We start from the raw sequence: 13848 nt of genomic DNA on the forward strand, positions 1-13848 counted from the left end.
AGAACCATGAGGACAACAACGAGAGCAGGTAAGGAGAAAGGTGAGACAGACTTCATCATCAGGAACCTCCAAAGAAAAGCAAGAATAAAGTATCTAGAAGGTTCCTATAACTGGAAGAAAGCACCACACCAAAGGATAGAAGCTGAGAGTTTGAAGGCAACTCCAATATGTGCAGAGAAATAAATGCTAAAAACTCTAAAGAAAAGTTTTTCATTCTTGCTTGAAGGTATTAATTAAGGAAAAAAGGGCAAAACATGGCTCTAAGTGCAGCTGCTGTGTGCTGAATTAACAGAAGGGAAGTTGTGGAGATGAAATACAGCCTATTTTTCTTAAAGTAAGTAAAACCTACTGCAGGTTTATTCATTGGATTTATCCAGGATTGGATACCTGGATTTATTCATTGGACCATGATGATTCTTAAAGTGTTAGTATTTCTATCATTGTCTTTGTATTTGAAAATATAGTTGCTGTTGCTGGAAAAAAAAAAATGTAAATGCTTTAAAGTGATAAGATCTCTTCGCACTTAGATTATCTACATGCCGGGAAGTTCCTACAAGGACTGAGAAGATAATATTATATCAGTTAGTCTGTAATGCACTCGGATGTATCCAGAGATTATTGCTAGGACTAAGAGGTGGACTGTTGCTGTCTGAGAAGGAAAAAAAAAACCAAACCATAGTAAAAGTAAGACTTGAGGTTTAAAAAGGAAATTACAAATGGTGAATGCTGTCTCTTTTGTCATCTTCTGATTTCTCCTTTGCTCTCTCTGATGTATTCCATAGCACATCCTGCTAGGCAGAGAATGATTCCTTTCTACCCACTGGTACCATTTTATTGTGCTTTCACAGCTTCCTTCCAAAAGTGTTTATTTGGAAATTAAAACCAGAAAATATACATAGCACCTGCTTCAGAACTTGCAGCCCCATTGGCACAAGGAGACACTCAGTTTGGTCTGCAGCTTTTAAGCTCATCAGAACTTAGCACCCAAGCATGCTGTTTATGATATGCACAATGTTGAAGAAACTGTCTTTCCTCTCAAGGACTGTGGCTGAAAATAGGTGAGATGAATGGCAGGCAGCACACTGAGCCTTCATACTGCCTAATTTGAGGAATATACAATGCTGACTAAGTTTTTGGTGACATTAATCATCCTTAAGAGTTATCTGCTTCCTGATAAGAATTAGAATTATTGATTATAAGCAGGTATACATAAGCAGTAATGCAATTAGATCATTAGCATAAATTAGCTGAAACATTAGGTTAAAGTTTGCACTTGGAACGAGAAAGAAATGTAGAAGAAAAATATCTGGAATAGCTAAGTGAAAGATAAAAGTCTGCAGTGAGCCCTTGCTGTTCTGCTTAGGGATAAAATCACTGGAGAAACTGTGGAATCCTGGGACCACTCACACACACAGGGCTTGGGTGGGGTAGGATTCTGTAAATAAAAATACTGCAAAATTCAGACCACTTTCCTCCGTGCACTCTGTGGGACTGATCATCCATTTGCGTCATCAAAAAATATCTCCTGTCCATCAGTTCCTTACACCATCTCCCAGGAGATGAACAGAAATTAAAAGCTTTCTACCAGTAGGTGCTTTGAATTGCATCTAAGCTGAAGGGCGAGGTCTCCAGTGCAAATATTCCTTATGGTATCTACAATTCCTACTAAAAAGTCTCAGAAGTGTTTGAAGTGCCTCTGTGTGTATGAAGAGGGCTTGCTATGTGGTCCTTTTGACACCTAAATTTTACCAGCTGTGATGAGCAACAGCTCTTGGGGCTGGTTGCACTTTTATAAGTGTGTATTTCCATGATCTAAACTCCCTCTCAGCCAGGCCATGATCCCAGTATGCAGGGGAATCCTTCAGATAAATGGGAATCAAACAGGTCCCTTGGTAGTAATGAGCTCTTTGTCTTTTCTGGAGATTCAGGAATTATGTTCCTATCCTCTAAACAGCCACTCGCAGCAGGCTGACCATTAAATACACACTTTAACAAGAACATCCAATAGTAAACAATAAACAATACTGTTTCTAAGATCTTATTCATGTTTGAGTCAGTGTTGCTCCATAACCTTCACTGTTTCCCATACATCAGGATCTCATAGATCACTTATTTGTAATCTGACTTAGGTATCCATTCCAGGTGTGACCACCCTGTTAATAAAATTATAGGCCAAGGTCTGACCTTTGAATTGTTCTCACCTCCTTTCCTGATCTGTATCAATGTTCTTTCCATTGTTCTCAGTTCCAGAAAGTTAGTTTATAGACCTGTTTTCTACGTTAACTCTACATAAATACAGCAAAAATCTAATATGCAACAACTCAGCATCTGGTTTTTGGGGGCTTTGACTAAACAATTCCTTTTCCTCTTTGCCACAAACTCGATATTGCACTGTTCAAACACAACATGAAGAATAATGCATTGATTACTGTTGATCCCTCCTTCTAAGTGAAGATTAGTGAAGCTTTCTCACTCAGGCTTAGTAGGTATTTCAGTTCAACTCAGAAACTTTTACTGCCTGAAGCTCTCAAATTTATGATAGAATGATCTTCTCAAAAATAAACACTTAAAACTCATTATTTATATGATCTGGACCTAGAGTGTTGAAAAACAAGCGGGGTTTTTTGTTTTTTTTTTCCACTTTAAAGTTACTTTGTACTCTTCTGCCACCTTGAGGACACAGAGACATCTTCTGAGGACCACACTGGTGCCGTGTAGTGTGGCAGCACTCTGCTAAAGCCAACAGACAAGACCAAAGATCTCTTCTGAGTTTATTATTTGCTCTTTTTCATCAAGATCAAGGCTAGCATTTTTTCTTGGATATTGGCTCATCTCTTTGCCAGCTAAATGCCTGCTTCCTGCTCCCAAGACCACAGTATGGTAGTTTTTGCCATCAGCTTTGAAAGCAACATTTTGATTTCCTCTTTCCCAGTGTATCCATGTTTATGCTCCAGCAGAATAGAAAACACAAGATCTCTAAAAGATGACATTCTTGCATGTACGATGAAAACAGGCAGATGGGCAGTGGAGAGATGGTCCTATCAGTTTCCCTGTGACTGACTCATAAAATGATAGCCAGAGGGAACTGCTGAAGGATACAGGTTTCAATGGTTTCACTGTGTATGGATTTGTTCTGGGTTTAGGCTTTAGAGAAAGTCATATTCTGTTACTTAAGCCTCTCAGCACAAGTGTTTTTAAAGCACAAGCCAAACCATCACATTAAAAACTTAGATCCATGTGTCTGTCACAAAAGCGATTATTGAAGTGTGCCAGGCACAGGAGATTTAAAGCTAGAAGCAAACAACAACAGCTGTCCCACAGATTCCAACCCACCAGGCTTTCACATAAAATTTCTGGAAATTACACAACTACTCAGCTATCTTTTAATTCCTAAACAACAAATCTTTGCTATTCCTGAGGTGCACAGTAGCCCATGTTGATATTTTGTATATATGTTTACATTTCAACATCTTAGTATTACATCGACCCCTTAGAGCTCACAGAGCACCATGAAGACAAACAGATACTACACTAAAGACCACTCTGTAATGGTCTGTTTAAATTAATCTGTATCTATACAATTTCATACTTAAATAAAGACTCATGGAAATACTTCAGACAGTTAATCCTTCACTAATACTTCAGCAAACTACTGCCTTAAGGGGGCTGAGGGCTAAGAGAGAATTAGTTCTTCAAAGTTTCACAGAAAAGTAGAGTGGCTTGGGCAGGGAGGACCCTTATAGGTTTTCTAGTTACAATCCCCATGCCATGGGAAGAGGAAAGGCACCCATCCCTGATGGTCAAAATGGGTATATTTAATATTTTACTTTCTATTTTGAGGAGGATCGGAAACAGTGAATTGCAAAGAAATAGTGGCAATTATACATGAGCAAAAGCAGATCTGTTAGGTTTGGGATCTGGAACCCAGTGAAATATTCTCCTAGTTTCTCACCAGTCAGAAGCCACTTCATTTATCATTAACACCTACAGTATCCTTAATTTTTCTTTAGTCAAGTGCCCTCTGTGACACTGAGGTTTGCCACTGTTTGAGCTCAAGGACCAAAGGATTTAGTTTCCTAAGCCAAGTGGTTTTGTAACTACATTGTTCCAGGCATTATTGCAGGCAATGATAGCTGCTTCACTTCTCTCTTTCCTTTCTAATAGAAAATTCTATCTTCTAGTTCCAGCTTTTTACCTGCCTTCAGCTCTCAAAATGTCACTCCTTCCTTATACTGTTTTTATGCTTTTGAACATCATTTTGCTGTGAAATGCAGCTTGCCCCCTCATATGAGCCTTGTCATGATAATTTGATAATTTTCTAGGGGTTTGATTGGTTTTTTTCCTGTCAGTCAATTTTCTTTGTGGTGTTTTGCCCTATATGATTACTGACCCCATTACATGCTCCAGGCTTTGAAAACTGAACTGATTCTTTAAGAACTAAGGGAATGAAGAGAACCACTATACAGAGATGCTTTGCCTTCAAGCAGCATTCATATCAAGTGCAACCTAATCCCACTCTTAAGTTATTTTCCCTTCTGGTAAATTTAGACTATTCTGCCTATGTGTTTCTTTCATGAAATCTTTTATGGCATTTAGTTCACTTGCTATATTCCCTAATTACCATCTTCTGTACAGTTCTTCCTTGAGCTTCCAGTTCTGGGCTCCTCAGTCCAGGAAGGAGATTGAGGCGCTTGAGCAGGTCCAGAGGAGAATAACAAGGTTGGTGAAGGGACTCCAGCACAAGTCCTGTGAGGAAGGGCTGAGGTAACTGGGGGTGTTCAGTCTGGAGAAGAAGAGGCTCAGGGGAGAGTTCATCACTCTCTACAGCTCCCTGAAAGGAGGGGATAGCCAGGGGGAGTCGGCCTCTTCTCCCAGGCAGCTACCAGTAAGACAAGAGGGAATGGACTTAAGCTCTGCCGGGGGAGGTTTAGGTTGGATATTAGGAAAAAATTCTTTACAGAGAGGGTGATCAGGCATTGGAATGGGCTGCCCATGGAGGTGGTGGATTCTGCATCCCTGGAGGTTTTTTGTAAGAGACTGATATGGCACTCAGTGCCATGGTCTGGTAACCACAGTGGTGGTGGATCAGGGGTTGGACTTGATGATCTCAGAGGTCCTTTCCAGCCTGGCTGACTCTGGGATTGATTCTATGATTCTATGATTCCCTGCCTCTCAGCTTCATGTCAGGTTAATCAATAAATGAATATCAACTCTCACTCACACAGGAACCTGTTTGTTTTGGGTTTTTTTGTTAGAGTTCACTTACCTAACATCTGTGACAAAGGTAACAGTGTAGACAGTGTTATGTTACAGCTGCATACTAAGCGTAAGAGCTGCGTACTAAGCTGCCTGAGACTTTCTTGTAGGTCTTTTTGAACACAAGGCTAAGTATTTTTCAATGGACCAGTATCAGACAGACTGCTAATGTACTGCACAGAACCCTAGTGATAATAAGCTTCAATTCTTACTAGAAATTACACTGGCAGACAAGGAAACTATTGACTGTTTTAAAGAGAACACAGTAACTACAGCATGGCTCCTATACGGGTGGCACATGCAGAACCTGGCTTCTAATGCTCCACAGAAGTGCAGTGCAGCTTGGGCACTGGCTGTGCATGCTTCCAAAGACTGTCGTATAAATACAAAAAAATCTGAATTTTAAAGGGACACACCTGGGGAGCCTAAAGGGGACCAGGAAGAGGAGCAATGTGAAAATAAAGTGCTGATGAATAAAGCATAACTTGGTTTGACAAGGAACTAATAGCGAATGCCATTTCCTTTCAACCACGAGTCAAGGAAAGAGAAGAGGGAAATAGTAAAAAAGAGTACCTGCATACCAGGAAACTTATCTAAATTGTAAATCTGAAAAGCAGTAATTTCTGAATTTTCAAGAACTTACAGCTTTGGTGGCATATTTATTTCAGTATTTGTCCGAGACAGTACTCACGATACAGTTTTAAAAAGTCCACTGAGAAAAAAACCTTCTTACTCTCTGTACTCCCTCTTCATTAATGTAATCCATGCTGCACAGAAAGCTGATGTTCACAGAAAGATCATTTGCTATTAAGAAGCTGAAAACTCAGCAGTTAAAATGTATGACTCCATCATTTGGCAAATACACGTGAGCTGCTGAAGCAAAAGCTGCACTACTGGAAATTTTACTTTACTCAGGAATCTGTTGGAGATACAGCTGTATTTCTGGAATTACAATATGGCCAAAGCAATGTGATAATGCTGCATAAATTAAATTATGATATGATATGATATGATATGATATGATATGATATGATATGATATGATATGTTTTGGGGTATGGCAGACTCGATTGATTATTTAATCCTTAACCTGTAAGGTAATGTAGGAAATATTCTGGTCAGCATGGAACAACCAATAAGCTCCTTCTGAACCTATGAACATATTTCTTAGGAAATTTACACATTAATAATTTTCATTCCAGCTCTGGTGCCTATATTCCTTAATATACATTATTGTGAAAAATTAATTCCACTGTCATAAGCACATAAAAAAACCTAAAGAGAAAATGTCATGTGAATGCCCTAGTACTCCTCTGACTGACACAGATCTCTGTAATAGCTGACTTTATACTATTGTAGCCTCTTTATCTATTCTCACATGCTTACAGTCCTTGGGACTGCCTTGTGCCTTTGCCTGAGGACAGCAGATCTAACTCCAGAAGCTACACACTGCTGTAATGCTGAAAACAGGAAAATCAAGGGAAGGAGATCTACTGTAAACTAAGCTTACCAGCAAATTTGTATGTGAGTGACCCATGGCACAAAGTTCTCTTTCTATTTACACTGAGCCTACCATGCAAAGTCAGGAAGCAGCAAAAGAGTTATCTCACCTAGATTATACCTGTGTAAATGACATATGTCCAATTTAAATTCATCTTAATTAAATTCCTAATGGGAAGTCATATATCTTATTCTAACATATGAATAAATTACCAGTGCCTCACTTCCACCAGTTCTAGAGAGGAGGTCAATGATTACTTTAAAATTAATTAGTTCACTGTAAGTGGGTGGTTAGGTGAGATTTTCTGATTGCTTTATTATATTGACAGAGAGGGGAAACAGTGCAACTGAAAACCATGCTAATATTTTTAGTTTTTGTCATTAGTGACCACACATAACACCACAGTCTCTTATGAAAATAGTTAGTTCAGTTAAGCCACGGCTACATCTGTAGAAAACAGAAACATGAAATTCCACCTATGGCTTTTCAGTCTTAATGTTCACAGACATTAACCCCTGAATACAATAGTGCCACATCTTCTCTGCCTCTCACAGAAACTGCTTCTCCATTTGTGGGGTCTTCTCTCTGTGGCTGTTCTATGTATTCCTCTCTCTTTTGTATTCCTCAGCTTTTGGTGCTTCCAAGAACAAGCAGAAAACCAGCAGCAAGCTTTAGCATTTGCACACCAAAAGGTAAGATTTTACTCATCAGAACACCTAGCAGACTTCTGGTTTATGTCAGCAGTTTTGTCATAATTTATTACTATCAACATTTATTATTTCAATTCATCAGCAAACAGGAAAAAGAAAGTAGCTACATAGTGCTAATTACAAAACTGCTTCTAGCAGTTCATGTCAAGAGACAGTTTTGTGTGGGACTTAGCAATCCCTAATTAGCCTTTTATATTAGGTCTTTTATCTCTAGTGGGTTTGGTGTTGATTACTTAGGTATATGTAATGCCAAATTCAAACAGCTTGTGAAAAACAAGTAAGAGGCAAGAATGCATGCACAGACCACTTCCTAACTAATTGCACTCCAGCCAAAAGCTTGTGTCTGAAATGTCTCTTGTCAAATACCTAAGCAACATCTCCAAAGGAGAGAGGAAGCAAAAGCAGACGCCTTGCTCACATCCACATACATAATTAATATGTACAGGTGGATTGTCTTGATTAAGACATCTAACCTGCAACAGTATTGGTAGGCATTTGTACAGTTCTAAAATAACACCTGTAATCCCCAGAAAAAGTTTTCAGGTATCATGAAAGGCCAGTGTTAGTGCTTCAGGGCAAATGAGGACTGCCCAGGGACTTTCAGCAGTGGATCTGAAACAGCCCTCCAAAATCTGTGGGACAGAGCTATTCTTTCTGGATATTGTAATCTGAGGTACTTATAAACAAAAGTACGTTTGGGTGTGGGTTTTTTTTCAAATGTTTTTAATTTCTGCTGTTCTTTTGTAGAAAGAAGCTAATTTAACTAGTGAAGTCCTTCAGAGAGACTATCTTGCAATTGAGACGTGAATCCTTCTTAAATTTGGGAGAAAAAACTGCATTTCACTGCTCGGGTGTTGCAGCCATCTTAATAGAAGGTGTGTCAATACTTCTGGAGCTCAGCTGAACTTTGTGCCTTCTGCAACTCAGCCACTTATGAGTAGCAGCATTCACTAGAGTAAGCTTTGAGGAGCTACATCCAGTCATAAATGCACCTTGCAGGCTTACAGCATAGCAAATTCACACAGTTGTACTGCAGAATGAGACAGGCTGAAGTAAATATGTTTTTGTTCGATGAAAAGTCGTGCTTGCTCATTAACAGATGAACAACTAAAGAAGAGCATATGTGGTCCTCGGTGACTGCAGGAAAAAAAAAAACATTTCCTAAGATTGTCAAGAGACACTAATGAGCAACAATGCAAAGAGCTACAAAAAATATTCTAGTGAACACTTTCAATGACAGAAACTGTTACAAATTGTTTAAGCTGCTTCCTAAAGTGTAAAAAGCTTGCAGCTGTTATTTAAACATACATGAAATGAGGACAAAGAAAGCTAAACACTAACAGGAATATTTTAACACAAAAAGGTTTGCTCACAAACATTTGTTATGCCCACTCAGTTTAAAACAAAACAAAACAAAAAAAAAAAAAAAAACAAAAACAAAAACCAAACAAAACCAAACCAAAAAAAAAAAAAAAAAAAAAAAAAAAAAACCACAAAAAACCCACAGTCAACCCCAACCTTTTTCCATTAATTTTTTTGGCTAGTCCTACTGAAAAGTTCTGCTGGATCTGAGAATAAGCATTCCACAACTGGTGAGTACTTCAGTACTGAAGTATGAAGTAGTACTGCAAGTACTTCATCACGATCCCATGGCTTGACCTCTGTTTGTTTCCCGTATTTATGTGAACATTCTTTTGAGTTTTATGTTTGTTTATATATGGTCACTTCGTTTTGTATAAACACGTTCTCTGACCGTCTGTCCTTCTCTGGGCCGGGCAGCCCCTCACCACTGCCCCATCTTTGCCCGCAGAGCTGCTGCCCGGAACCCTTTTCCAAGATTTCAGCATTTCACTCGGCATTTCAGGTCCGTGGATGTGTTTCAACTTCCCCGGGTTTACCCACGTTCACAGGGAGTCAACCTTTCCCAGCGCCGTCTGACCACTTCAGTGTCAATTGAGGCGTGAGAAGTGTTTAAAAATCGCGCTGCTTGGAACAAAACCCAGTACTGCCCGGTGCCAGCTCTCACGCACCAGCACCTCGCCCACGGTATTCCTTGGTGGAGCACAGTCCCAACGACCCCTCCAGAGCGAGGAACCCAGCGCCAGGAGCCGGCAGAGTCCCCTCCCAGCCGCCGCTCCCTCAACCGCGGGCCTCAGCCCGATCCCAGAGGAGCCACCGCACCCCCAGCCCCGCCGCGGGGCGGGGAGGCGAACGCTGGGGCCGCCCGCTGGCGGCCGAGGGGAAGCGGCGGCACCGGGAGGAGGAGGGCAGCGGCTCCGCCCCGGCAGCGGGGTGTCAGGCTTCCCTCCGCCGCGGCGGTGGGGACGGCGGCAGAGGGGTCTGCCTTCGCCGCCAGCGGGGACCCAGTGCTGCCCCGCTGCGCCCGCCCGCTCCATCGCACGCTGTTGTCATGGAGGAGCCAAGATGGCGGCCCTGGCCTACACCCTGGGCAAGCGGGAGATCAACTACTACTTCAGCGTGAGGAGCGCCAAGGCGCTGGCGCTGGGCGCCGTCCTGCTCCTCACCGCCTGCCACGCCGCCTCCCGCCGCTACCGAGGTGAGGGGGCGGCCGCGGGCGCTCCGCGGGGGGCCGCGGCTGGCGGGCAGCGGGAGGCGGAGCCCCTCTGTAGCTCGGGAACCGCGGTCGCGGAGGGAGCACGGTGGTACCCCCGCCCAGAGCAGCCGCGGAGGGGCCGAGGGGTGGCGGGGGCGGCACGCGTTCCCCTACCCCGTCCTGTCGGGGCGGGGAGGGCAGCGTGGCGCGGCAGGGCGCTGGCTGCGGCCGTAGGCGAGCCTGGGGACAGCGGCGGCGGGGACCCAGCGGAGGGTGCCTGGCGCGGCGCCCCCAGGCAGGGCCCTGGAGGGCCCGTATCGCCGCAGGCTTCCAGCCGGGCGGGCGAGGCCCCGCGGCCCCTGCAGGTGTGACTCGGGGCGTCTGTGGCGATGCGATGTTTTCGCTGCGAACACAGCCCGATTCTGAGGGCCTTGCTGCGGTGTGTGTGGCAGCTGTGCGGCTGCAGGGGTAGAGGGCGACTTTCCTGTCTCTTGTTTCCACACAGGATGGTTAACAGCCTTTACCAATTAATGATTAATATCGTAATCGGTATAAGGCTTGATACAGCTTCTTTTACTGTTTAAGTCACTTCCTCAAACATAACCAAATCTAGCCTTAGTCTGGTGGATAGAGCAAAATGGGGTTGTTCGGTTTGACATGTTCTGGCCGTGGAGAAGCGCGTAGCCGAGACCTGGGAGCCGTCCCGGGTGTACGTGACGGGGCTGTTCACGGGTGCGCGGTGGTTGCTGAGGTACGGGGAAGGAAGCTTTGCCGATCCCTCCTCTGTCAGGTGGTTCAGGCCCCGAAGCTGTGCATCTTGGCATGATCCATAAATGCTCACGCAGCTGATAAAGGAATTGTTTCCAGTTCACGCTAAAAAATGTAGTGTGTTTTTGTAGGCAAATAAAAAGGCTGATCCAGAGAGAGATCACTGCATCTCTGTTTATTGTAGGACAGCTGGTGTTGTCATATGCCAACACGTGCTGCCAGCATCTGTGCAAGGCGGGCCTGAGGCAGGTTTTGGTGGAAATGGGAAAGGGGGTATGGTTGCAGTTCCCTAGATTCACCCTCCAGCTGGCATGTCAGTAAGTCTGATAAACTGGATAGTGCTAAGATGCAAGACACGGAAGCATTTACTGAATTATGAAGGAGCTCAAGCGTGAGGTAATTGAACCTGCCTGTTGTGCTGTGTTCCTTAGAGCCTAAATCAGTTGCCAAACTTGATGGAAGGAGGGTGGCAAATGTATTGCTTTATTAAAGAGGGATTGTGAGACTGGCCTAAGGAAATGGGAACTTTCATGTCAAGCAGATTACAAGGAAACGACTATGCATACACACAAAATATGTTGGGAGAATCAAAGATGGATGGAATCACCAGTCTGAAAATGGTGAGAATCCACAGGCCTTCCTGCAAGTTGTTATGATCTGGATGGATTTTCACAAAACTTTCAGCAAGCTCCTTCTCCAAAGGCTTTTAGTTTCTTTAATCAATTATGGAATAACAGGGAGGCTTTCCAATAGCTTTTTAAAAGATAAGGCATAGAGAGTTAAGGCAGTTACCAGTCAGGCTCCTTTGAACAAACAGCATTCCAAAGAGAAATACTTCAGAAAAGGAAGGTGCAGCATTTCTAGCAATCAAAAAATCTAGGTTTTTTCAGGTTAGATAAAGGCAGAGGTGCTTGAAAGATACTGAGCAGAACTTAATACTTCCTGGTTTTCAATTATCATAATATCTCAGAGGTACAGACCTCAATCTTGTTGGAAATAAGTTTTTATTTAAAATATTGCATACTTAAAATTAGCACCGATAGGTAATATTTAAAACTACAGTTGAATTTCCATTTCTTTGAAACAGAGGGTGTGCCTTTCAGACAAAATATAGTGAAGCATAGTCTGTTATGGCATTGAATAAAGATTTTGAGATTTCACAATTTCAATGGAAAAACGTGTTTTTATAGGAATAATGAATAAGAGTTATGAGCATAATAAAGTTCAGAGAAATGATACTCTTCTTATAACTATTCTGGAGGGCAACTAAGTGCAGCATTTGATGAAAATAAAAGTAATATGTTGGAAGGATAATTTAAGTAAAACTAAGAAAAAACTTGAAAAGAGGGGTCTGTGTTTTGTGTACAGAATGGCACTTGAATTTCTTTTTTCTCAGGTTTTGACATGGTTTTGGGGGGGCTGTTTTTTTGTTTGGTTGGGTTTTTTTCCTTTCTTTTAAGATCTCATTAATAGTAAAGAAAGTATGGTAGATTAACAAGAAAATGGTTCTTTGGATGCTGTGTATTTCATCTCCTAAATAAGACTTGGCATTTCCAGAGGTGCTGTCTTGCCTGTAACCTCCAGTTTACTCTACTGGCTGCTGTTTCAGTCTTGTTTTATTCTCTTCCCTCATTTTGTACCCAAAACTCCTTCTATGTTTAAAGAAAGACATCAGACATCAGTAATGCTCCTAATGAGTTTCAGGAGCTTTCTAATATTGCTGAAATATTATCTCTGTGTTTAAAATATATACAGCGTGTGATGTTTAGAATGTGAGCTCAGAAAATGTTCTATTTGATGGAGGATTGTGGGTTTTTTTGTGGGTAATTATGATGGGAGTGCCATGCTCTGCAGCGTTACCAAGCTTGGGTCATTAACTCTAGACATAGAACATGATGTCTTATGAAGAATTAGTGAACTAAAATTCTTCAGTCTTGAAAACTTTACTGAGAAAGGATTGATAGTGGTCTACAAATCCTGATGAATGTGAGTGCAAAATGTCTTTATGCGAGATCTAGGGAGTGCCAAGTAAATCCAGGAGAAACCATATTTAAGATTAAGGTAGGTGATTCTTCAACTAGAGGCTGTGCATATGGAAAACTCTTGTAGGAAGATGCTGTGGATGCTAAAAATTGAAGAGAAGTCTGCATTACTTTGTTACAAAGAAACCTGTTGAAGATTCTACAAAATATATAGAAAGCATGGCCAGCTCAGGAAGTCCCTGTACTGAACATAGTTGGAAGAATATTAGCAAGAATACAGTGTTTACCTGCCCTCTTCCTATTAATCCTTGGGCATCATTTTATTAATCCCTGAGCAATGCCAGCATTTCAAAAACAGGTGAATTTCAAGATTCATCTTTTATTGTTATCTGGTGTGTTTGGAGCTACATTTTGCAGAAGTTTTGGCATCAGAATCAGCAGCTGTCTTGTAAGTAGCAATGGTTTGAAGAGGAGCAGACAGGCATTGATAAACTGCTTCAGGAAGGTCTTTAACCTGTTCAGAAATAGCACTGTTCTGACTAATCACTGGGGAAAAATATATATACATGCTGACCTGGAATTACTGTAGTGTTTGAAACATAGGAGAGTTACAGAGACTACGCTTCTGGAAACCTCCTGAGCTCAGCTGAGTACATCCAAGGTCTCAGCATAATTTCATGGGAGCTGTTTTAAATGTTAAGAAGCATGTGGCTCTCTGTATCTGGCCATTTGCCACATCCTGTTGCTACTGTGCAGTAATTAATCAGTTTGACATGGATAGGGCATATGCATTGCTTTTAGGAAGGACATGTTGATTTCATTCGTGGTATCTTAAAGATTTGCTTGAGAGTTTACTGGTGACCTCCCTAGTCAATCCCAGGGTGATTCTCCCCCTCTGTTCCTCTCATGTGAGACCTCATCTAGAGCATTGCATATCCTGTTCTAGGGTCTCCAGTATAAGAAGAGCATGGAGCTCTATTGGAATGAGTCCAAAGGAGGGCCCTGAAGAAATAATTGGAGGTCTCCAGTGTTTCTCCTATGAAGGAGACAGGCTGAGAGAGTTTGGGTTATTCAGCCT

General features: G+C 42.1%; 1 protein-coding gene across 1 annotated transcript in view; it reads left to right on the forward strand.

Annotated features, from left to right (window-relative positions):
• Positions 1–9534: 9534 nt before the first annotated feature.
• The window catches only part of CASD1 (CAS1 domain containing 1), a 30228-nt gene continuing 25914 nt past the window's right edge, over positions 9535–13848 (forward strand). The window contains exon 1 of the mRNA XM_071735252.1: positions 9535–10023. Within this exon, the coding sequence (XP_071591353.1) occupies positions 9891–10023 (133 nt within the window). The 5' untranslated portion in view covers positions 9535–9890. The remainder of the gene's footprint in view (positions 10024–13848) is intronic.

This window comes from Heliangelus exortis, chromosome 2 (assembly GCF_036169615.1).
Source record: "Heliangelus exortis chromosome 2, bHelExo1.hap1, whole genome shotgun sequence".
In the NCBI taxonomy this organism is placed as follows: Eukaryota; Metazoa; Chordata; class Aves; order Apodiformes; family Trochilidae; genus Heliangelus; species Heliangelus exortis.